The sequence below is a fragment of the Prinia subflava genome, chromosome 3 (genome assembly GCF_021018805.1).
Source record: "Prinia subflava isolate CZ2003 ecotype Zambia chromosome 3, Cam_Psub_1.2, whole genome shotgun sequence".
In the NCBI taxonomy this organism is placed as follows: domain Eukaryota; kingdom Metazoa; phylum Chordata; class Aves; order Passeriformes; family Cisticolidae; genus Prinia; species Prinia subflava.
Genome location: NC_086249.1, coordinates 98646102 through 98670051, shown reverse-complemented (window position 1 = coordinate 98670051; position 23950 = coordinate 98646102). Strand labels below are relative to the sequence as shown.

General features: G+C 35.9%; 2 protein-coding genes across 3 annotated transcripts in view; one reads left to right on the top strand and one right to left on the bottom strand.

The window, feature by feature from the left end:
• The window catches only part of PRRG1 (proline rich and Gla domain 1), a 531308-nt gene that overhangs the window by 287169 nt on the left and 220189 nt on the right, over window positions 1–23950 (bottom strand). The window lies entirely within an intron of this gene.
• CFAP47 (cilia and flagella associated protein 47) overlaps window positions 1–23950 on the top strand; it is a 270139-nt gene that overhangs the window by 217048 nt on the left and 29141 nt on the right. For both annotated transcript variants that reach the window (XM_063393003.1, XM_063393002.1), the window contains exons 58-60: window positions 8777–8936; window positions 9553–9644; window positions 13669–13824. In XM_063393003.1, the coding sequence (XP_063249073.1) occupies window positions 8777–8936; window positions 9553–9644; window positions 13669–13824 (408 nt within the window). The remainder of the gene's footprint in view (window positions 1–8776; window positions 8937–9552; window positions 9645–13668; window positions 13825–23950) is intronic.

Genomic DNA, 23950 nt, shown 5'->3' with positions numbered 1-23950 from the left:
ATTATCTGCTGACAAGTGTTATGGTTTAAAATTGAGGCTGCCATTGCCACATGTTGGATTTTAGCATGTTGCACACAAAACAGACTGGGTCAAAAGGATACAAAAGTGAAGCAATAAAAATATTTCTCTAATTCAATAGGCTAAAAAGAAGTTACTATTAGTCCACTTGCAATAATATTGCTTTTCATAGCTATGAAATACATGTAGCATATTGTGGGTTCTGTCATTCACTGAACTACTGTTTTATGACACAAGTCAAATTAATGGGTAAACATTACTTTTAAAGAAATATTCCTCTTACCATCTTTATCTATTTTCTTGAGTATGAAGAGACCCAAAAAATAAGTGCAGAAATCAATTCTGCCTTACTTCAGAGACCTCTGAAACCTCAAATGATGAAGAGTGTACTTACCAGGATTTTGAAAATGCATAAATTGAGATATATATGTATATGACTCAGAGTCACACTATTTCCAGTCACTATCTGCTGTATGAAGTGTGAGATGTCTTCTGAGTACTTGTAGCAAGCAGGGCAATTTTGGTTGTATGTAACAAGTGGAAAGATGTAACAGCACTGATGTCATTAGTGATTTCAACACTTTGCTGATTTTGATTAAAATCTGCCATAGCTTCAGAATTTGACTGTGCTTGCAGAGATCAGACTAAGATACATATATCTGTTAAATTTGAAGTGGAAGTAAAAACACATCTGTCAAACGTAATCAGATATTTGACATATGTCAGAAATTCAATTACATCTGAACTGAAGCAATTACAGTTTCCTTTTAGGCATGAACTCAAGACACTTTGGTGTATGTTTCAATCTAGAAAAAGATTAAGAAATAGGGAAGTTGTCATAGTCTTAATTCACTTGCTAGTACTTTATCTTAGGATAACATGAACTTTTCTTAAGGGAGAAAGGAAAAGTTTGGTGGGGTTTTTTGTGGCTGGGCACAAAATTGAAAGTCACACTTGGTTAATAAGCATATGACATTTTTTGTGTGGCTCTTGCATTTTCAAAATGTGATTTTCTACTTTGTTGAAATTTTAGGCAGGTTGTGTTTGTAGAGTGTTTTTTTATACACAGATCACAACTAAAGCACTGTAGCAGAAGAGCAAGAGAGGTTGAGTGTAAGAGAGTGTAAGATCCTCTTTTTAAAAAATATGGCCATCTTATCACTGCACTCAGCTCAGCACTCTCCATCTACAATGAGGTTGTGGTCTTTCTTCTATATAACTACTTATTAATTAATCTCTCTTGAGAATGTCAATTATACTTACCAGTGTGCAGCACTAAAATGGGTATCTAGCTAAAGAAAGGAAAATTGACCTAACATAACAGTGTTTTTACTTTTCTGTTGTTTATTTTGTCACAAATAGAATCACTCAGACAAGAGGTGTAGTATCACATCTTTTACAGTGCTGATTTGCAAGAGGTTTTGCATCTCTAACTTTGAGGTTTTTGCCTCCTGCTCTCAGTGACTGTGGATTTAGGATGTTACAATGTTGCAGACCTTTAGATTTTGGATGCCAGGATGATCTACAGAGTTTTATCAACATAAAATTGTCACAAGGAAAATGAGGATGATAAATAATTTTTGAAGACATGAACTGGTCAGAGGAGGATGGGGTAGATCTACCAACTGTCAGATTATTGGGGGGGGGGGGGGGGAGGCGGGAATAGATTTGGAAGGAGAAAGCAAAAGAAACTGTCAGTACACCGTGAAGTTTTAGAACAATATTGGATCATAGGATGAATAGAAAACTTAATATTTTCATTTCTGATTATTCTTCACTCCTTACTCTTATCTCTTTGGCATTGGCTCTGCCAAATGACTTTAATATAATAGCCTGGCATTCTCCACACATCTCTGTCTGCCATGGCTTCATTTTGCAAGTTACTCTCTATGCCAGCTACCCTTTTGCTGGTTCCCCAGGTGCTTGCTTTGTTCATTTTTCCATCCCTATTGCTGAGCTAGTCCCTGGCTTTGCAGTGATTTTCCTTCTCTGACATTTGCCTTGCTCTGTACTGCTTGGTTCAGCCTTGCTTCCTTGCTGTTCTCATGTCCTTCATTGGGATGTGTCTTTCCTGATTCTCCACTTTTCCACCCAAGTGGATCTCTGTAAAATGAACCCCAAGCCCATCACCCCAGCACCTCTGAAGGAAAACTGCAGAGATATCCCATGGTGTCAAGACAAGTGCACAAGGTAATAGCAGAGATGTAAAATATAATTGAATGTAGCACCTATGTGAATGTTTGTCCATTTTTTGTTTGATTTTTAGACAGGTCTGTAATACCTTTCTGAATTCAAAGCTGCAGGTGTCAGAGTTCAGAGATAAGAGGGGTGATCTATGATAAATCAGTTTAGGATTTTAAATGATTTGTGTATTACTGCAGAAGATTATTACATCAAAATTTATAATCAGATGTGATTGGGAAGTGATGGAGACTTTGTTGTGAAATATATTATTTTATTAAATTTTATTTAGGGTTTAAAAAACTTTTTTATTTAGTCTCAGTAAGAGAATGTGACTTTCATGATCTCTGGTACATGTATATTTTTAAGTTTACTCAGAGTTAGAGATCTTAAGTATGAATTTACTTGTTTTGGTTGCCAGCAGAGAAATGAATTATTGTACTTGGCAACCTTTTTCCTCAGTGTTTTTAACCATTGTAAGCATGGTTGTTACTGTGCTTGAACAACAAATAAATATAATAGGTGTTTCTGTCAAAATAATTGGTTTGATTTTTACTGAAACTGCACCGTAGGCTATTAGTTAGAGATGGATAATTTTATAAATGGAAGGAAAACTTTATACTTGACCTTTCAGACATGTTTCATTTAAAAACAAAATAAATTGCATTAAATGAAGCAACATATTTAATTACTGAGCCCTGCTCTCAATCCATTTGTTTTCATCTAAACAGCAAGTGTTTAACTTGTATCCATTATTTTGTACCAGAAAGAAATTATTCTAAATGAAAACTCTTAATTAAATAATCCAGAAAGTCTCTGCCAGAAGTATGCAAAATTGTATTAACACAAGATCCATAAAATGGTGAACAAATCTTATAAACATGCTCTAATACATTTTATTGTGTGTTTATGGTAGTGATGTTGTGAAGCCTTTATTTGTGCTATGTCTTTCTTAAAGCAACTTACAAAGTTTTGATTAGTCATTTCTGAAATTGTTTATTAGTATTTGAGCTGCATATTCATGACTTAACTTTTACAAATAAGTAATTCATCAGGTCAGAGGGATTTTATTATTCTGTATAAGTACCAGAAGGGAGGGTGCAAAAAGGATGGAAGAAGGCTCTTTTCAGTGGTGCCCAGTGACAGGCAACATGGAAATTCTCATCTGAGAAAAGGGGATTATTTTTGTCCTGTGATGGTGATTGAGCACTGGAAGAGGTTGCCCAGAAAAATTATGGAGTCTCCATCCTTGGAGATATCCAAAGCTTTTCTGGACATGGTCCAGGCAGGTCACTCTGCTTGGAGAGGGGTGTTGGGCTATTTGTCTGTCAGAGGTCCCTTCCAACTTCAAGTATTCTGGGATGTTGTGAAGCTGCCAGAAGAAAGGGAAAACACAGCTCTACCTCTCCTTAATTCATGGAGCAGAGAGTCCCCTAGAAATGCAATCATTGTGGACCATCTGTGAAAGGAACCTCTCTTGCATCCCACCTACATAAATGAACTTTATTGAAGGAAGGAAAATGGTGATGCAAGCATTAAAACATAGGCTGAGACAAATTTAATTTTTGGCATTTTGCATGGTTATTTTATTAGTTCTTACCCTTTTTTGTATAGAACTTGAAATGACTTGAAGTGCATTATGTTCCATTTTATTTGTCCCAGCAAGATGCAAACAGGAGTATGCTGCTTCTTTGCCTTTAACTACACCCAAATTCCAATTGTTATGTCAGTGTGATCTCTTGTTCTGCCTTTGTGCTTTCCCTTTGCAGGGTGCACTGTTTTTCACATCACCTGCAATTCACTGAGAAAAGTATCTGTGTCTGGTTTTCCAAACAAGAATGCATTTTATATCAGTTCTTAAAAGCAGAAACAGACAAAGCCTAGTGATCTGTCATGACCTCAGAATTCCAGAACCACAGAACTATTTAGGTGGTAAGGAACCTCTTGAGATCATCTTGTCCATCTAAATCCTCCGTGGCTCAAGCAGGGTCATCTCCAGCAGATTGTCCAGGACAATGTTCAGTCGAGTTTTGAATATCTCCACAGATGGATGCTGTTGGCTGTTGTATGATGACTGCCAATTCAGAAAATTTTATTTACATTTACTCCTTGAGACTGAATAATTGTAGCTCTGATGCAGCAAAACTAACACAGGCTACAAAGCTCACATTTTTTAAATTAGAATCCTTAACAAGGGATTGTGATTATGTTTTAATGAAAGGGAATAAAAAATTCAAGCAGCCTCGTTGGAAGCACAAAAAAAAAAAGAAAAAATAAAAAAGAAAAAATAAAAAGATGCAAACAAAAATGAACCCACCCTTCATAAGAGTCAAGGCACAAATGTTATCTGTTCTTTATTAAACTCTTGGGATTTAGCAATGAAACACTTCTGGGAGAGGTGCTATAAAAGATCTTAGTTTTCATATGTAACCCAGGATTTTATCTCTTCCAGCAGATGAAAATAAATTAATACCTAGACCTGACTTTTTTATGCATTTTGGATAATGGTGTGCTTGCAATATCTCACTCTTTACTCTCAGATATCAATCCTCCTTTTCTGGATGAGTTTCCTTGAGAAGGAATTAGCAATAATTCCCCAGCAGCAGCTGCTGTATATGAATATTTTGGAGGTTGCCCTTTCCAGATTCTGAGGATAATAGGAGAAAACAGACCTAATTATACTGGGTTGACATTTACATGGCCAGTGCTAATTTTAGCAGAGCTCTCTGTGGGTTTAATCAAAATGCTGCTATAGTAATTTTAATGGAGAAACTATCAAGAAAACAAACAAACAAAAGTTCCCCCTCCTAAATGATTCTCCATGAGACTTCAACAAGATATTAGGAACTCTGTCTCATCTCTCTTTTTCAATTAAAGGAGACTGAACTGTGTGCTTTTCTTGTGAGTAACATCAATGGGAGGCACTCAGGTGCTAAAGAATTAAGAGCAGTGCATCAGGGAGATGCGTTTCAAAATCTAGAAAATCTACCTGCAAAGCACCTTACTAATATGAAAAATACATGGCTTTAGGTTAAAGTTCAATGGGAGGATGACATGTTGCAGGATATTTTGTTCCTTGCCATTACAATTTTACCACCATGGCACTGCCTGGTATGCTTGCTCTTAACGTTTTTCTTAATCTACTGTAGAGGCAAAAATGAATCTTTACCCATTTGTATTCTTTCCAAGTAACCTCCCAGCTATGGGCATCCACTGCTGCTTTAATTTTAGCTCTCACAGTGTGGAGCTTTCTAGGGCTGACACAGAAGTTACACTGAACTCAACCACAGTGTAGTGTCCCAAAGAACTGAAGCCAGGAATTTGAAATACACTCATTTTGATTTATTATCTAATCCAGTTCTGAGTTCTAGGCTCCATGCCTGAGGAGTCTTTCACAGAATCAGTGTTCTCCAGCAGCCTCTGGGGAGGCTAGAGGCAAGGCTTAACTAAAGGTTACCTAAAAATGAAAGGAGGGAGGATGCAGAGCTCCACACACTTCTTTGTAAAGCAGTTGACTCAAATTGCAGCCCTTGGTTTGAGTCAGGTGCCTTCAGTCTTTGAAGGGTGAGTGAGCTTACTCTGCTAAATTTAACTATTTCCTAATTGGCTGTAGGACAGTGAAAGAGGAGTGAGGTATTACCAAAATCTGGCCCAAAGCTTTTTACCAAATGTGATGTACCTGTGTTCAGAAAAGGGACTTGCTGTGGATTTCTTACACGGAATTTGTGGATACTCACTGCAGTAAAATAATTACACAAAGACAAGCAATCAGCCATTGGTTTTAGTTTTTGATATCTCTGGCAGAGTAATTGAGGTCCAGGCAAATAGGAGCAAATAACACTGATTTTTATTAAAGTTATACATGGAGCAATTTTCTGTGTGCTAGCCCACATTCTCTAAATGGGAAAGAAAAAATAAAAGCAAATTATTTTTGCCATTAGGCCTATTTTATCTATCTTATTAACTAGCCAAAATCATAATTAAATAAATCTGTATTAGCAGTTAATGATCAGTTGGTTAGTTGACAGCTGCAGGCAAGCCTGATGATATAAAAATTACCATCATTATGAACAGCTTCTATTAAGATTTTTTATTAAAAATGGGAATACAATCTGTTTCAACAGCAATATTATAAAATTTGTCTTTTCATGATCTTTAATAACCAATTTTCTCCAGAATGACCCAGAATGCTATCATATGGATTGTGTATTAAAATCTATTTGAAAAAACCATGGGGCTCTGTTCTGCAACAGGCATAATTAAGCTACAGTTCAAAATATCTATGTAATGTATCTAAATAGTTATGAGTTTACACTCTGTTCTATTTGCCATCTGTTGAAAGCTTTGCAGATGAAACTTGAGGATGTGCTGTAATGATGTTACAAAGTATTTACATTATTTTGGTATCCAGGTATGTGTGGATTCAAGGCAATCTAATTGCAAATATATCCAGAATTATACTTTTCTGTTTTAAAGATATTACGTGCCTTTGTCTTAACTAGACCAGAGTAAGCCCAAAGTGGGCAAATCCCAGCAGAGAGCTGACTCTTCTCTCCCTGGGGGAGAACAGTGTGCCAGTGCTGTAGTGAGTTTCTAATCCAGAGGGATGGATCCCAGTTCAGATGTCTTCAGGAGTACTGCAACTATGCCTGATATCAGCTTATTTATTTCAGATACTGGATTAAAAATGAGTTCCTAATTTTAAAAGATTTTCACTTCGACCATGTGGTTGCCAGCCATGCACGTATATATAGTGTAATTTTAAATTTGGGTATGGGCTTGATAGATAATGCCTCAAAGATCTAAAGAAAAATCTTACATCTTTATCAAAATGAGAAAAAGAACACATACAGTTTATTTTTTTCATATAGATACTAACATCTTAATGGATTTTTAATTAGGACATTTTTAAACTCTTTCATGATACAAAACTTTTCAGGTAATTATTTCAAATGGAAATTGCTCTTGCCATGATGAACTTCTACAAATACACAAGAATTAAGCAATCACAAATGCAAAGCAGTTGGTTAATTTTCATAATTAGTATATGACAAACCTCTTTCATACAGAAATTCAGATATGTTTAGGTAAGTATTTCCTACAGCTTTTCACATTTATAATAAAGTGAGGCAGTGGTCTATGTTTGATGTCCTGAGGCTTTTTTAACTGGGAGAGGTAGAAATCCTGCAGAGTTGTGTGGTTTTAAATATTCCCAACTTCCTAATTTAAGATTGATTTTCCCATCTTAATTTGGTTAGTTTATTTTAATTTAAGGGTGTTTCTAGCAAAAAGCTTAATACCTGTAGACTTTGTAATTAAGTGCTGGTGAGGAATTAGTACAGATGAGGAGTCCAGACCCTTGTTCTGTGTTTTGCAGAGCTGTTTTTCAAACCCTTCTCTCCTTCCCTGACGTGACTTGAACTTTTTTTGTCTTTTTGGCCATTCCTGTATTCCTGTCTGACATCATTTTACTCAGTCTCCCTACACTTCCACCCTCATTCCCAAACTTCTGTGCATCCACTTTTTTTTCCATTTCATCCTTCCCAAGACTGCATTACATTTTCCCTACCACCCACCCCTCTACAGCTCTCAGCACTGAGGTCTTCACCCTCAAGGAATTCTGGCTGTAAGGAAGGTGACCATTTGTAGCAGGTAAAGTTTCCCTGGTGACATTTTTTGAGCACAAAGCCAGCTGTGGTGCTCAAAGAAGCAATTCCCAGGAGGGTGACTCCAGCAGATCCAGTCATTCTCAGGGTGTGATACCACAGAACTGTATCAGCTTGTGTTCATTGTGGAAAGTGTGATTAGCACAGAAACTGATCCAAAGCCTCGTGTAGAAGTAGTTACTCATAACTAAGAGGATTTTCTGCAGATAGAATTAAAGCTGAAACCATAACCCTGAGGTGTCATTTCCTGCCAGTTCCAAGAATTCTTTTCAAACAAAGAGCTTTATACTTAAAAGACTGATTTACTTGTTCTGCTCTGTGTAATCTTTCGATTATTTCTGAAATAGCTGAGGTAGATGTTCTGACACTTGGCAGACTGGCAAGTCACTAGAAAAAGGCCCTTATAGATTCAAAATATCAGGCTACCTTCATTACAGACAATGTAAGTTTAGTTTGTTGAGGTTTTTTTAAACAGAAAAATCAATCAGATGAAAAATCATATGGAAAAGGCATGGTTTGTATAATTATAATACTGAAGATTCTTTAAACATATTACAGTTGTCTTGAATGTGAACATTTGTATTTTGATTGACCTTTTTTATGCAGTGTTACTCAGATGTAACCCACAGGTGAAAAAAACATGACTTAGGCCCTATAAAATTATGGGATTGACATGCATATGTTACACATGATGTCTGAGTATTAAATGTGGGATATTCACTTCATTGTGGTTTTGTTTTGAGGTTTTTTTTGTGGCAAAGGCAGGGTAAAATGGAATTTTTACACAGAAAACCATATAATATGACAAAAAGTAAAATAATTATTAAAAAAGAAAAAGAGATATGAGTGAAATGATAGAAAATATTTTGAAAGGTTTCAAAAATACCACAACAATCTGTTTCATCTTGCAGGAATCCGATTAGCACCAAAAGAAAAACTGGAAGTCCCTCTGTTATTCAGGCCAGCTGAAATGAAAATTTATAAAGCAGTGGTGTTTATTCATATAACGAGGGGAAATGGTGAAACCTGGCCTTATAAGGTTACTGCTGGATCAAATACAGACTTAAAGAGGTAATTTATTCTGATAGGAAAGGAAAAGGTAGTTGAGGATGCTCAATCCTAGAATCATTTATCCCATTGACTATTCATGTGTAGCTCCCAAGGGCAGTTCAGTGTCTGATTTTGAGGGCAGTGGGTATCCATCAAAAGCTTTTAATGTACCCTGCAAAGTATGCAGATTCAGATTTCTGTCTAATACCTATCTGTCCTCACTTTAAATAAAGAAAATGTGAAGTACTGGCTGCTGGTGGAGTTATGGGTATTGAATAAATGAAAGCTCTTAGGTACCTCTGTTTTTTCAATATATTAGAGATAATAATGATTCTCATCCCACTATTTTTATGTAATTAATAAACTGCAGAAACTTTCAGTGTAAATATAACCTGACAGAATGCAGATCAGCCCAAATGTTTTCAGATCTATAATATTCAAATATACTAAGTGAATCTAAACTATAGCTAATATAATTAATAGCTGATATAGGTAGCTGGATTTTATTTCATATTTTTCTCAGATATGGTTAGCATTACAGAATACAATAGAGTCTAACCTTTCCAACAACTCCTAAGCCTAGATTACTTTGGAAACAGAATTTTCAGCAGTGTAAATGATACTCTTATTTTTCTAGAAATGTTACTGTAGCAGAGAATGGGGAAACTCGGGGAATAGTCTGGGTCTATCCAATTAATGGAACTCCTGAAGCGCCACAGCAGAAATCAGGTAGGTAACGCTTGCAAAAAGCTTGAACAATATATTTAAGAATATTTAAGAAAATCAAATGGTCAGTTATGTTACCTGCTTGATCACAAGAATTTGCAACACAACTTGGCTGTATCTTAAAAAAAGATAAAATCACACTTCCAAAACAAGTCTGGATCATTACTTTGTTCTTGTTGTGCATAAAAGGAGTTGGGGGCAGTTTTAAATCTTAAGGCCTGTGCCCTTCAGTGTCCCAATTAATCTTGAGTTTGAGAACAGAAGGTAAGCTGGACAAAGGACTGGCTCAAGGGCAGACTTCTTGCATACCCAGAACACCCTTCTGGAGAGTCTACAGGGTCCAAAATATTGGAGTGGATGTTTGCTGCTTCCCTCAGCCTTGAATTTCATATCTTAATCAAAACCAGAATATAAACTAGTGTGAATTGCAGTAAGTTTTACCTGGGCTCCTGAGAAGTAAACTTGCATTAAAAGATGAGTGACGTTCTTGGAGGTTTCTTGCTTATTCTGGGGATAGTAAATGCTTATGTATTTGACCACCTGCATTTTTAAGGTGTGATATAGTTCCAGAGCTATTAAACAGAAGTTGTGAACAGCTTTTTAAATCTATAACCTTGAAACTAGAGCTCAATGTGTAGATGTGGGACCGATTCTACCCCAGCTTTCTGTCCTTTCAGCTTACCTTCTGTTGACTGAATAAATAAATATAATACCTTCCTACATTAAATGTATTGATACAGGAACAATTTCTGGAAAAACATAGGAATAGATATTTGTACTGTCATTAATTTATATTGCTTGAGGACTCTTTACTTGTAGACAAATGCCAATGATGTGGTATTAATTAGAGCTTTCATCTCTTTAATTTACACTTTAATACCTTAAGGAATGAAATAGAATATTATCATGTAATCAACTGTTGCCCAAAATGATGGCTTTAATGAGTCTCATTAGCATTAGAACTGTGTATACTAATGTGGATGTTTGTTGTGTTATTTAAAGCTGTTGTGTAATTCACTGGCACTCTTCAAGATAAATCTCTCTTTTAGTGGGCTGTTGCTTTCATTGCAATCACAGAATCATTAAGGCTGGAAAAGACCTCTAAGATCACTGAGTCCAACCATTAACCCAGCACCTCCATGTAACCACTAAACCACATCCCTAACCACCACATCTCTGTGGTTTCTGAATATTTTTATTCAGGTGTGGTGTTTCCCCTAGTTCTCTGGGCACCTTGTTCCATCACCTGGCCACTCTTTCCATGAAGAAATTTTTCCCAATATCCAATCTAAACCTCCCTTGGCACAACTTGAAGCTGTTTCCCATTATCCTGTCACTTATTACCTGGGAGAAGAGACTGACCCCCACCTGGCTACACCCTCCTTCCAGGTGGTTCTAGAGACAGAGATGGTCTCTCCTGAGCCTTCTTTTCTCCAGGCTAGACAGCCCCAGCTGCCTCAGGCACTCTTGTCAGACTTAATCTTCCCCACCTCCACTGTCCTTCTCTGGGCTCGCTCCAGCCCCTCAACTGAGGGGCTCAGATGTCCCTCCTGAACTGAGGGGCCCAAAACTGGACGCAGCACTCGAGGTGTGCCCTCACCAGTCCCAGTACAGGGGACAATCCCTGCTGCCACGCCATTGCTGGCACAGGCCAGGGGCCACTGTCCCTCCTGCCCCCTGGGCACACCTGGCTCGTGGTCAGCCTATTTTTCACCAACATCCCCAGGACTTTCTCCACTGGGCAGCTTTCCAGCCATTCTTGCCCAAGCCTGGGACATTGCCTGGGATTTTTGTGACCCAAATACAGGACCCAACACTTCCTATTTAAGTACCATTTGAATTGCTTAAGTCACATCACTTCTGAATATGAACAGAAGCTCACATACTGTCAACTCTTATGTAATTTTAAATTCCTAAATGCTTTTTTAAAACAGCAAAACTTAATTGTAATTTGTAACTACGTTATCCATTAGTTTATGTCCAGTAAGTGTTTTTAATACATAAAAAAGCATTGCATTAATTTTGAATACATATTGTTCTTTGCTCAGCAGCATTATGTTGGGCTTATATTTTTTTCCCAAGTACTAGGTCTTTCAAGAATGTCCCAGAAAACAGAAATAGGTGTTTGTAAGTGTGTTTGTGGAATTTTCCATTTCTACCTTGATTCTGAAAGCCGATGGTTTTCAGTTATAAATGGGCATTTAGAGAACTTACATTGTAAGGTATAAATTCAAAGCAGGTAATAACAAGAAATCCACTTTAAAAAAAATTAAATATTTTAAATAATGATCAAAAGAGTATTGTAATCTCTTTTAATGCAGACATTTATTAGAATTGCCTGGAGGCTACAAGTTTCTGTGTCAAAGCCCCAAATTGCTTTGCTGGTGTATTAGGGAGTTCATCTTTGGGTCATTCTTATTTGCATCTTAATGGACTTAAACTTCTAGAAGTCACTTGGCTTTCTATCTCATGAGACCAATTAAAATGATCAGTGGTCACAACCCATGTAGTACATGTTAAGTAGGTGATACCTTGGCTATCATATAAAAGTGATTACAAATGGAGGATCATCTGGAATATTCCTTTAATTCTTGTAGAGTGTAGAGTCAAGGAAGCATACAGCAATTTTAATTGGAGGAGACCACTGGGGGTCATCTAATCCAACCACCTGGGCAAGGGCAGCTTCCTCAGGGACTTGCAGTCAAGTCCTAGATATATCTGAATTTTATTCAAAACATTACTTAGTCATTTAGGAAAAAGAAAATGTAAAATCACTTCTGGTAATAAGATGAACTATAAAATAGAAAATGACACAATGTGCACACAGTAATCTGAAACATTTGGTAAACTAGTGGAATACAGAGAATGTAATCTATTTTTAAATATAAGGTCAAGATGTGTGTTTAGTTATTTCAGTAACTCTCCCTCATGGAAATTGTGAGAGATTTCTAGAAATTACTTACACCCTGTTAAACAGGAAAAGACCAAAGGAGAAAGGAAATTACCTGTACTTCTTGTGTAATTATCAATTTTGCAGAGTTAATGGTAGTGAATAAAGTGCCAGAACTGAAAGTGGAAGCTAAATAAACATCATATCAACAAAGGGTTTCCTTCCTCTTTTTTTAAACACTGCATAGTAATTTACCATGATATGGTTCCAAATTATTGATCATTAATTCCTGATGTTAACTTCAGAGTCAATTTTTGAAGAAACATTGGGTCTAACTCTGATGAAAAAGACTTCTAGACCTTGAAACTGAAAAGTATGTGGTCAGCTGTTTTTTTTTTTTATGTTGAATCTCAGATCTCTAGGAAGTCCTAGGTCTTTTCTTTGAGAAAACAGTTTTTCAGTGCTTTTATGTAATTTTCTCTTTTTTCTGTGCCAATAAATTTGGAAGAACCAGAAAAAAATACCTATTGAAATAAGCTTTATAAAAAACTAGTGTAAAAGTTAAACTTTACAACTTTGTAATAAAAAAGACATTCTTTGGAAGCAGTAAATTAAAATCACTTACTGAACTGAAAGAAGTTCTGTGATGCTTCAAACAGAAACTCGTGCAAGAATGCTTTTTATTCTGGCATATTTCTATGAAAGTTGAAGTTTGAACAACAGTATTCTTAAATTAAGAAAGCAAATAGTAACTTAATATTCTTCCATTTAATCTTAAAACCTTTTATTTCTTTGCTTTTGTTTTAGTCTTCCTTTCCTACTGGCATATTTCAAGCTATGCCGTAATTTCTATTAGCAGTTGAACTAAAATGAAGCTACATTTCATGATTAAAGATACAAGAGAAATTTGCAAGTGCTATTGGGAACTAACTGAACAGATTTTGTTTGCTTAGCAATATTTTCTAATACTTCACCACAACAGGACAATAGAAAGTGGAGGTTGGGAAAAGCTTTATTTGTCTTGCTCCTTACTGGGATTCTGTCTTTCTTTAAGCACATGTAGCTTCTGTGTTTAATTGCTTTGTTAAAATCAGGATTCCAGCGCTTAGCAAATAAGATATTTTTGCTTTTCTGTAGTTGTGCTACGCTGTCAAGCCAGGCAGAGGCTGGAGCAGAGAGTGGAGCTGCTGCTGATTGGTGTGATAATGCCTGGTGCCACTGCCCTGCCCCATGCAGGGAACTCTGCCAAGCTCGGTGCGGATGAGTCGTCCAACACCCCAGAAGTCACTGATGGTGAGAATAGTTTTGATATCATACTACTTTAGGAAAATTTCAAATGAGTAGTTCACCAGATGTGCAGCTCTGCCATTACAATGAGTGAGGTTTTGGCAAATTGTCCCAGTCTGTATTTCTACCATTTTGCAATTACAGGGAATTTGTTTAACTTATTGTCTGCATCTATAGGCACCTGTGAACCTGAACCTTCCCTTTTTAAAATTTGTCCTGGATGTGAGGCTTTCATACACACACAATCTCTCCTTTAAAAGAAAGCCTGCACAAATTCTTCAGTTAGAAAAAATACATCTGTGTAGGCATTGCCAGGAGACATTTATCTGCAGGTTTACAAGATGCATTCCCATCAGCAGGCCAGTATTGGTATCAGAATGGATTGAAGAAGGAGGACTTTTCAAAAGAAGTGATAAAGCTTTGTAAAAGGATAGCTTCCACTTACTGTTAATCTGCTGAGAACACAGTGAAAATCAATTTATTCAGATACAGCAGTTTTTCAAAATATACTTCTCCTTGAAACAGGATGGTAGAACATGTAAGTAATAAGGAAAGAATGCTTTTTTACTGCTGTATCACCAGTATTTCTGTTATCAGTCATAGTCACCACAACACTACACTACAACAAATCTGAAAATTGTACACCTTGGAAACGTAACACTTTGGGTCCAAACTCACCCTTCTTAATAAGGAAAATGTTATTTAAAAATTATGACACGTAACATGAGACAGACTAATGTGTGTTTAACTTAGCTGTAGAAGAGGGAAGGGATTTCATCTGTACTCTGTTCCAAGTGGTAAAAGATGAGTTTACAGATGTTGCTGTAATTGCAGTCTATCAGGTAATCAGTTGGAAGGGCAAGCACACTTGGCTTTTATGTCCCATTGCTGCCATTTACAGTCTGTTCCAACAGAGGCTTTGCAGGAATACCATGTTAGAGAAAATGTCCTGCCAAACAGCAGAAAAAGTGAAGAGCTGTAAAAGGTAAATCAAGATGCATTACATCCTTCCTAGAAGGCCAATTTTCATGCAAACATGCACATCCTCTGCACATGGATCAATGTAATCTCATATCAGCAGTTACTGTCCAGATCTTTAAACAGATTTTATTTCTGAAGGCTTCTAAAACAGGAGGAGATCTGAAGTTGAACTGTTAAAAAGAGCTTGCACAGCATATACTTATTATTGGCTAATATTCAGAATTACTTTTTAAAAATCTCATATTTACTCATATTGCATTGTCAAAGATCACTTGTTTTCTGTGCTTATCTTACACTCATCATCATTTTACACTCCCATATTACAAAGTGATTGTGGTAAATCCTGTAAAGCAAAAAGATGTGAAGTTGTTGGTGTATATTCTTTCCTCTTTGGAGAACTGTAAATACTACTATAAAATTTTGTTCAGCCCTTTGAGAACACTTGTCCATCAAGATAGAAAAACACTTTTTTTTTTTTTTTTTTTTTTTTTTTTTTTTTTTTTTTTTAATCATAGAGGAACAGATTTAGCTCTTTATTGGCTGGTCACATATGAGTGGGCTACTTTAAACACACCTGGACTATTCCCCTCCAAAATGGTGGCATCTGAATTGACAAGAAAAACATATATTGAGCAAGCTGAGGCTGCCTCTTGAAAGTCTTGCAGGTTCATGATGTCTAGTTCTTGTTTTATTCATGGGAATAATTTATTAACACTGAGTTCTGCACATGCTACAAGACATTGATTTGGGGCATTGCATCTTTTTAAGCAAGAAGTCTGGTAATGAAATGCTTTACACCATAGGTAGTAAGATCATCTTTAACACTGTGCTTTCATCGTTTTCAATGACATTTTAATGCCATTATTGATAGATGAATTTGAGGCCTATTAGGAAGCAAATTAAATGGTACTATCTGAGCTTTCTGCAGCCTACCAGTTATAACATAAATAAAAGTCTAAATCTTTAAGATAACAGTCTGGCACACTCTTCTTCATTTTTTTCCTCTTCTGAAAGAGTGATTCATCAGAGTGCCTGTGTGATGTGTAGTAAGCAGTTTTTACACTCAAGGATAAATGATGATAATTACTGGCAGATCAGATTTAAACAGCTAATACTGTGCTTCAGTATTTAAATTATTTGGACAAGTATGAATCCTTATAAAGTGAAAAATCTTGAAGCACGTTTTGTACATAAAAAATTCAATTTCCTTCAATACAGAGGAGTGCATTTGACACAGAAAGCTACTACAATTTCCTAAGAAAGAGGAATGCAATCTAAATACTATCTAGTTCCAATGAGATCGTTTTATGTTCAGAAGTCAGCAAAGTTCCATGGATCAAATAAGGAAAGCTTAATATTTTGCACATAGCAAATGCAGTATGACCCTTTAAAAATCAGTTGCATTAAATGCATATTTTCACCCTAAATGTATTTTTCATGTGTTTTTTACATACAGTTCTAAAGAGATCTTTTTCACTAAAGGAGATTTAAGAGCTGAGAGTCATCCAAACAAGTGTGATGTTTGCTACTTTTAGTTTAAATATTCTGTGGGGAATACAGACATATTTAATTTTCTAAAATGTTCTAAAAGAACCAAGCATTCACAAATCAGCTATGGATGTTTGACTGCCATTTGACCTTCACAACTTTTTGTGTTTGTAGTGGTCCTTTGTAACCTCTCCCTTTCAATTGCCTCAGTTTATCTCATAAGCCAGCCATGAGGGAAGTTAACGAGTGTTTCTCGTTAACTTCCCTCATCTTTATTAATTCATAGCTCTCCTCACAGCCCAGCAGCTGGTGTTAGCTCCTTGCTCCTGAGTTCTTATTTCTGGGAAGGTTTCACGACAGTTACCTTGGAGGGGAGCAGTGCTGCCCAGGTTCTGTAGGGTGGCACAGGTACGAGGTTGGTTTGGGTTATGAGCAGGTGTTAGAGCCATTCTGAGCTCAGACTAAACAGATGGACAGTTCTACTGCTCCTGAGAGCCAAATAACATCTTCCAGAAATGCTAATCCATAATGTACACTGGCATTCATTATACAAAGTGTATCTTTACCCTTTGTTTCACTGTTTATAAAACCTTTATAGCAACTACCTAATATTCCTGAAATTCATGAGAATATACAAAAGGCTCTATTTACTTTCGTTTTATTAAAGCAGCTCTTTGAAACCAGCAAAGAATAAACACACATCCAAACACACATTAAAAAGCTGTTTTCCATCCCAGCAGGAATTTGTGTTAGCCAGTGGTATGGATTACACTAAATTCCCATTTAATGTGATGGATCTGGATCAGGAAGCTCACCTTTATACAAGGTCAATGAGATTTGGTATGACCAAAGAAATCTTTGGAGAAAAGGTATCTTTATAGACTTGATCTCTCATCCAGAGATGTTAATGTGATTGCTGATAAAGTGTAGCAGGTTAATACTGAAAGCAGTGTGAAGAGGATAATAATGATGAAGATGGCCTTATACCCTACTTAAGCTATTTCTGTGTTGTCAGAATAACTGTGGCATTATTTTTCATATTGTCCTTGAGGATGAGAAAATTATAACTATATAAATTAGATTTTCTTCCTATGCAAGAAATAAAAAGAAAGGATAACAAAGTGTTTGTTTTGGATTAAGAGTTGATGAAAGCAGTGATCAACGGCAAAATGAAACTGTTGACGAGGGGGTGAACCAACAATTGAGACACATTGTTATGGATTATTTCTTTGTTGTTAGGGGTGACAACACTTGATGGCAAACAGAGAACTAGTAGAAGGCAAAGTACAACGCATCAAAGGAGAACTGAAAGTCTTAGATGGTTTATTTTGTCAGCTACATAATTTTTGTTTACATCTGCCTGTTTGTTTCTTTATTTATGAGTGAAGCATGGGAGAGATTTGATGTATTGTTTATTTCCATTATTGAACTGAAATAATGCCAGGCATTTTAATGAGGAAGGTCAAATAGTTCTTGTTGATATACAAGGCAATCACTGGCTCCATTGAAAAGGAGAAAAAATATACAGCACAATTTTTTATCTCATGAGTAAACCCTCCTACCGTCATTTCCTATTATAATTAGAACAATAACAACAAATACTGGCAAAAAAAAGGACTCGTGAATTGTGAGCAGGCAGTTGGGAACTTCTTTTATTTCTGTTTGCAGTAGTCACTCGTTTCTGTTTCCTTGCCATTTTATTAAACGTTAAAATCTGTCAGCCAAGGGAATGAGAATCATTATGTTAATTAAAATTACTTTCTGATACTTATGCAAAATCATGCTCACTTTAAATATTCAACATTTAAAGGGAACCAGATCAATTAAACTAACCTAAAGTTATTTTTCAGCTTCAGAAAATTGCATAACAATAAATAATACAAACCCAGAAATAATGAAATTCTTCTAGGTGCTACTCTTAAGCATGATGTAGATCCAGGAAACATGAGAAGTCCAAAAGAACTGCTTGAATAACCCAAACAAGAACACACAAATAGATAGCCCTTAAAATTACTTGAGCTAGTGGATAAGAAAAGCCTAGGCAATATAATTAGCTGGAAGAGTGTATTAATTACTTGACTTGCTATTGTTTGTGATTGCCGTTTCTCCCCTTTCTGGCTCACAGAATTTCCTGTAATCTCTTTGGTTAGGTGATAAGGAAATATTACTTCCAATAGAAACAGAACCATTACACCCTTGTTTTGTAAAGATATTTTGGGGAAGCTTCTGTAACACAGACCCATGGCCAACACAGCTCTACAGGACCTTAATTGTCCTTCTGGAACATCATAACACCTAACAATGATCTGTCTGGATTAATTTCCACTTTTTTTTGAATTATTTTCTCATTATTTATGAGATGTCAACAAACATTGCATGTCAAACCCCTTAAGATGCAAACTTCTTAGGTTTTTCTGGGACAGTGGTCTCCTGTCACTCAGCTGTGTTTGAATGCTTTTTGTGATAGAAAAGCAGAGGATTTATGCACCTAAATTTGCCTCAAAAAATTTATCTGAGAGTGACTGTAGTAAAAAATCACATATATGCAACAAGCCTACCCAAAATGCTCTTCTATTTCCAGGTTATTACATCCTATTGTCATTTCTGTGATAAAATCCTTTGTCCTTGTCTTCTGTCTCTGAAGCTGCATTGCTCAAGTTTTGTTCTTACAGAAAATGAAGTTATTATCTCTAGATCTCCTTCTCTCCCACACTTACACATTTCCAACAGAATGTGATACAAAAATCCCCCAACAAACTTCCCCCGTTGTTTTGTAGAATGTGTAAAACTGTTATGTTTTATGTTTTTATAAATTACTGCATCAGGTCTGTTGTTTTGATAGTTTAAGAACAATTTGATGTGAAGCTTTGGAGATACAGGTAGTTTCTTATTGAAACTATAAGACAAATAATAGAAGTTAAATAGAATCACCACAGAACTTTGAATGAAGTGATAACCTTGAACCATCACTCTTGCTTCAAGCCAGCTGAGGAGGAGAAGAGTGAAACCTTAGAAATTTACTGCACGAAACTTTTATTCATTCTGAAACTTGATTTGTATCCAAAAAATAACACAAGTGGGTACCTCCCATGAGATGAAATGTCTTATAGTAGAGGAATTTACACTATCCTGTGTGATAGATGTTCTGTCCTGCATGTAACTGAATGCAATCTGTTGGGTAAGGAAAAGGAAGCAAATGAATGTGACCCTAGTGATCAGGTGCTGTGTTCCACTCTCTGTGGCTCAGTTTTGTATATTAAAAAAAGCCTGAAGATAAAAAGTGCATGCTTTTGTAACCACCATAGTATAGTGTAAAATGTCAAGAACTTTTGAAAAAAAGGTGACAGGGGTTTTCAATTTAGCCTCCATGTGTGCCAATTGAAATAGAATGGTTAGGTTAAAAAACAGCTTGAGTTTTTTCTGTGGGCAACATTGAAAATGAGGCAAATTACTGTGGATGCCATAGAAAAAATATCTGTGTGAATTAAGACTAAATCATGAGATACATTCATGAGGAAGCTGCTTTGATGTTTCTGTGTGAAGGTACAGATGTGATCTTTATCTGCCAAATTTTCTGGCTAAATGAAGACATGGCTAAATAAAAAAGGGAGCTTGTTGAAAAAGGATTATAATGTTTATGAAGAAATAAATTTTAATTGTTTCCTTTATAGCATGAATTTATAGGGTAGCATACAAATCTGAATAGAATGCCAGATCAAAGGCAAATAATGTGAGATCCTTTGGGCTGAAGAGAATCCTTTTGATTTTTCTGAGGTTTTTGTTGAAACTTACTATGCAAGTGATATGAGAATAAAGTGTTGAAAGGAATGTATGAAGACAGAGCAAAAAAAGAATTAGTGTAAAAGGGATCCAGAGAGAGAGATTATATGGAAACAAGCTGCAAGGAACAATACTGGATGCACACCATGTGTTTCATATATATGAAATGGATTCACAAGCTTCCATCTCATTCACTAAACTATGCAGTGTTTTGAAGAAACACATTCTCAAAAACAAAAAAAAAAGGTGGGAGGAATGCTTTTTGCTGCTTCTTTACAAGAAAGAAGTTTAGAAGTAGATACCTCTTTTAAAGAAGTGTTTTGAAAGAGAAAAATTAGGAAGCAGAAAGATTGAATGTAAGAGAAAATTTAGGAAAGAAGCATTCCAGTTGTTGCTAAGGAAATAGGCAGTGGGATGCAGGGTAAAAAAAATAAGATGTGGATAAGAGAGGAATTTTGTAGAGCCTTGAAGATATGGATGAAAGTTTTTGGCTCGATACGGAAAAAGAAAACTTGCAGAGAAGAGATGTAAAGATATATATGCAGAACTACATTGAGAATTTCCTTGGATTCCTATGAGGATCAATAATTTCATTATCAACAGAAGGAGATCAGGTTTTTTATCCATTAATTTCTATGAGTTTAATTTGGTGTCTGGGATTTAGTAAAGTTGTCTTTGCTTATATTTGTAATGCTCCATATACAGCTCTTTTGTACCTGTATGAAGAAATCTGGTGAAAGGCATATTTAACTACAGTCAGGTCTTTGGGAGGTTTTATGCAATTTCTTTTTTCTGCTGCTATTATCCTGTAGTTGTGACATTCTACAGCAAGAAACAGATATGTAATTTTCAGTTGAGATCTCATGTCTTGCTACCCACATGATGTCTACTTAAGTGTTAGGATGTTCTTGACCACTAAACTTCTTTTTACTTTTTCTCCTTTATTACTCTTGCAATTCACTTTTTTGCTGTTTATTTGAATATTTACTTGAAAAGCGTATTAAAATTGTTTAATCTGCTGTACAATAATGTGTACTTTTGCTGGAGAGGCAGAACTGTGTATTTAATTTAATGTTCATTCCTCACTGTCTGTTGAGTTCCAGCAGTGTTAATGTGAAAACTCCTGGAAGACAATGGAGAAGTAGGAGCAGGACAAGTGTCCTGAAAGGCACTATGAAGGAAGATATTTCAAAATATTTGGAAGGTGAAGATTAGATGCCAGATACCTGGTAGACATGACTAGTTAATGTCTGGTTTTGAAGTTTCTGTGTTAGCAGTTTGGGGACTATTAGATCAAGAGGGGAAGAAATCTTTGTTAGGTGTCAGGGCCACAGTGGACACTTAGCCTTGGAAAATTATCAGAACTGGTGAAAAAAATCAGTGTGAGTGCAGTGTTACATTCAGCACCGAGTGAAAATAATTAATCTGGTTTATGCAAAGCATGAAACTGCAAATTTATGAATGCCTGGGCTTTAATTACATGTTTGTATTTGGTGATTGTGCTTCCCTCCTTTATGAAATGACTACAAATAAGAGTAGTTAAGTGAATTCACTTGCATCTCTGTTTTACTGCATCTATCCAAGGAAAAGCCTCTGCAATGAGGACAAGCACTTTTGCAGTCTGAGCATGTTTCCATCACAGTTTTAATTTCCATCTGTCTCATTGGAAATGGGAGACAGTGTGAAAGGGAAAGTGGGTCCCTTGGGGAGATGCTCCCCTTTGCCAGGTTCATGTCACCGAGTGTGCCGCGGGTTAAGAGTTATTTGTGGAGAGCTCAGCCAGCCACGTCTCCCCTGGGGATCCACAGGGGACTGCAGCCTCCCAGGCCAGTGGCCATGAGATTTTTATCATCAGGAAATGCAGGGTATAATGAGCTGGTCCTCAGTGAAATCAAACTCTTCAGAAACAGGAGAGAGGTTCAAATGCTTCTCTCCTGACACAATGAAACTCTGAGGTCAGAAATACCCAGTGGGCCTTTCACTGCCTTCTGTAGGCAATAGGTCCATCTACAAACGTCTTTGTTATTAATTCTTTTGAACCTTGAATACAGGTTCTTTTCGAAATATTATTTATAAAATATTATTTAAATTTCCAAGATTCCTATTTTGTGAACCTGTTGGAATAATTATTTGAATTTTAGATGCTTTGATTTTAGATACATGCATCTATTAATTAGTTTTACAGTAAATCTAGCAGTCACAAAAATTCACATTTCCCCCATTTGTATGCCCAGAGTGTAAAATCCTTGGAGTTTTCATGCTGTAACTCTTTTGAGTCATAAAATAACTTTTTTAAAAAGTGTCTATATCCTTTCATCTTCTTAGAGGCTATTTAAACAAACCCCAGCACTTTTATTCCAGAGCTTTTGAAGCAGTATCCTTACTAGCACTTGCAAATAAATGACAGCCAGGTCAAAGTGCTGTATAGCTGAAAAATCTGGTTGGTTTTTAAACATAGGTGCTTCCGTAGCTCTGTATACACCAGTGTTGCTTAAATGTATACTACCTTTTTTAGATATCTTTATTTACACAAATGAAAGCACTTGAAGACTGAGATTAATTGCCTTTCAAAAGAAAAAATGTTTAATGATTAAAAAATATTGTCTTGGAATAATTACCTCAGAATATATTTTCTCTTCTTACTTAAACAAGGCAAGATATTATTCATAAAATAGGAAGAAGTAATATTTTTATAATCAGAATTTCTATTCCCTAGATTTTGCTAGCTGTATATAAATAACATGCTTATATTTTCCCATTGTTTGGATTGATAAATATCTCTGTGTTGAGTCAGATGTGGCTAAAGCTCTCCCTGCTGCTCTCTATTTACAGAACACAAGTGGATTAATTTGGGGTATACTTTTATATGTGCATTTGTATTTTAAATCTTGCATTAGATAAAACAAGCATTTTACCTGTATTAAAACTGGTGATTTTTAAAAAGAAAACTTAACTGAAATGAAAACTGAATGAAAGAATACAAAGACCTGGGCCTAAAGTGTTAAAGCCTGTTTGAGCAGTATGTTATATTGTATTTGACTTTGCTTTAAAGAAAGTGTTAATTTTATCTCCATGTTTTATACCTTCTGCCATTTTAACTGACACTAAGAATCCTAAGAGTCAAGAAGACTCTGAATATTTGACAAATTGGACAATTTCCCTAGCTGTTTCATAACTTTTTTTTTCTTCTAGGTTCTGCCAGTTTGTTTAGGCAGCATATGTATTACAGGATTGCTGGAATCAAATATTAACATTTCACAGAAAATTCCCACAGCATGATAATATAGGAGCTTTCAGGGCTGCTGTGATGAAAAATATAACTATGTTTTACATTTTTTAGCAGTGCTAAACTAGATCAGCAGTCTAGATCAAAATGAGCTGAAGGGACCAATAAAACAAGGTTCCAAATATTGGCATTCATAAATGCATCATTTTTTCCTTAAGTGTTGGAACTATAAAATATTTTAACTAATTAATATAAGCATAGAACAGGTTGCAAAACAGATTGGAACAGAAAAGAAATATATTTAATTGCTTCTGACTAAAAAGTTTGTTTATACATATATATATATATATATATATATATGTCAAACCAAACCCAAATGTCTTTGGATATTAAAAGCAGTGTGCAGTTCCCAACGTTGTTTTCCTAACACCTGAACTACAAAATAAGCTTTTCCTGAGTAGCATTGTGTGATATAACTGCTGAAAGAAGCATCTGCTCAACAGCTGCATTTTTTTTCACTGTGAAATGCTCCAGATTGTGTCATCCTTTCCCTTTCATTGATTGTCAGCATCTGAATCTTTGTGTTTTAGCATTTGTCAAGGGTGACTCCTAAAAGCCTTGGGCTGTTGTCTTAGTTTAGAAAGACAGGTGTCTGCC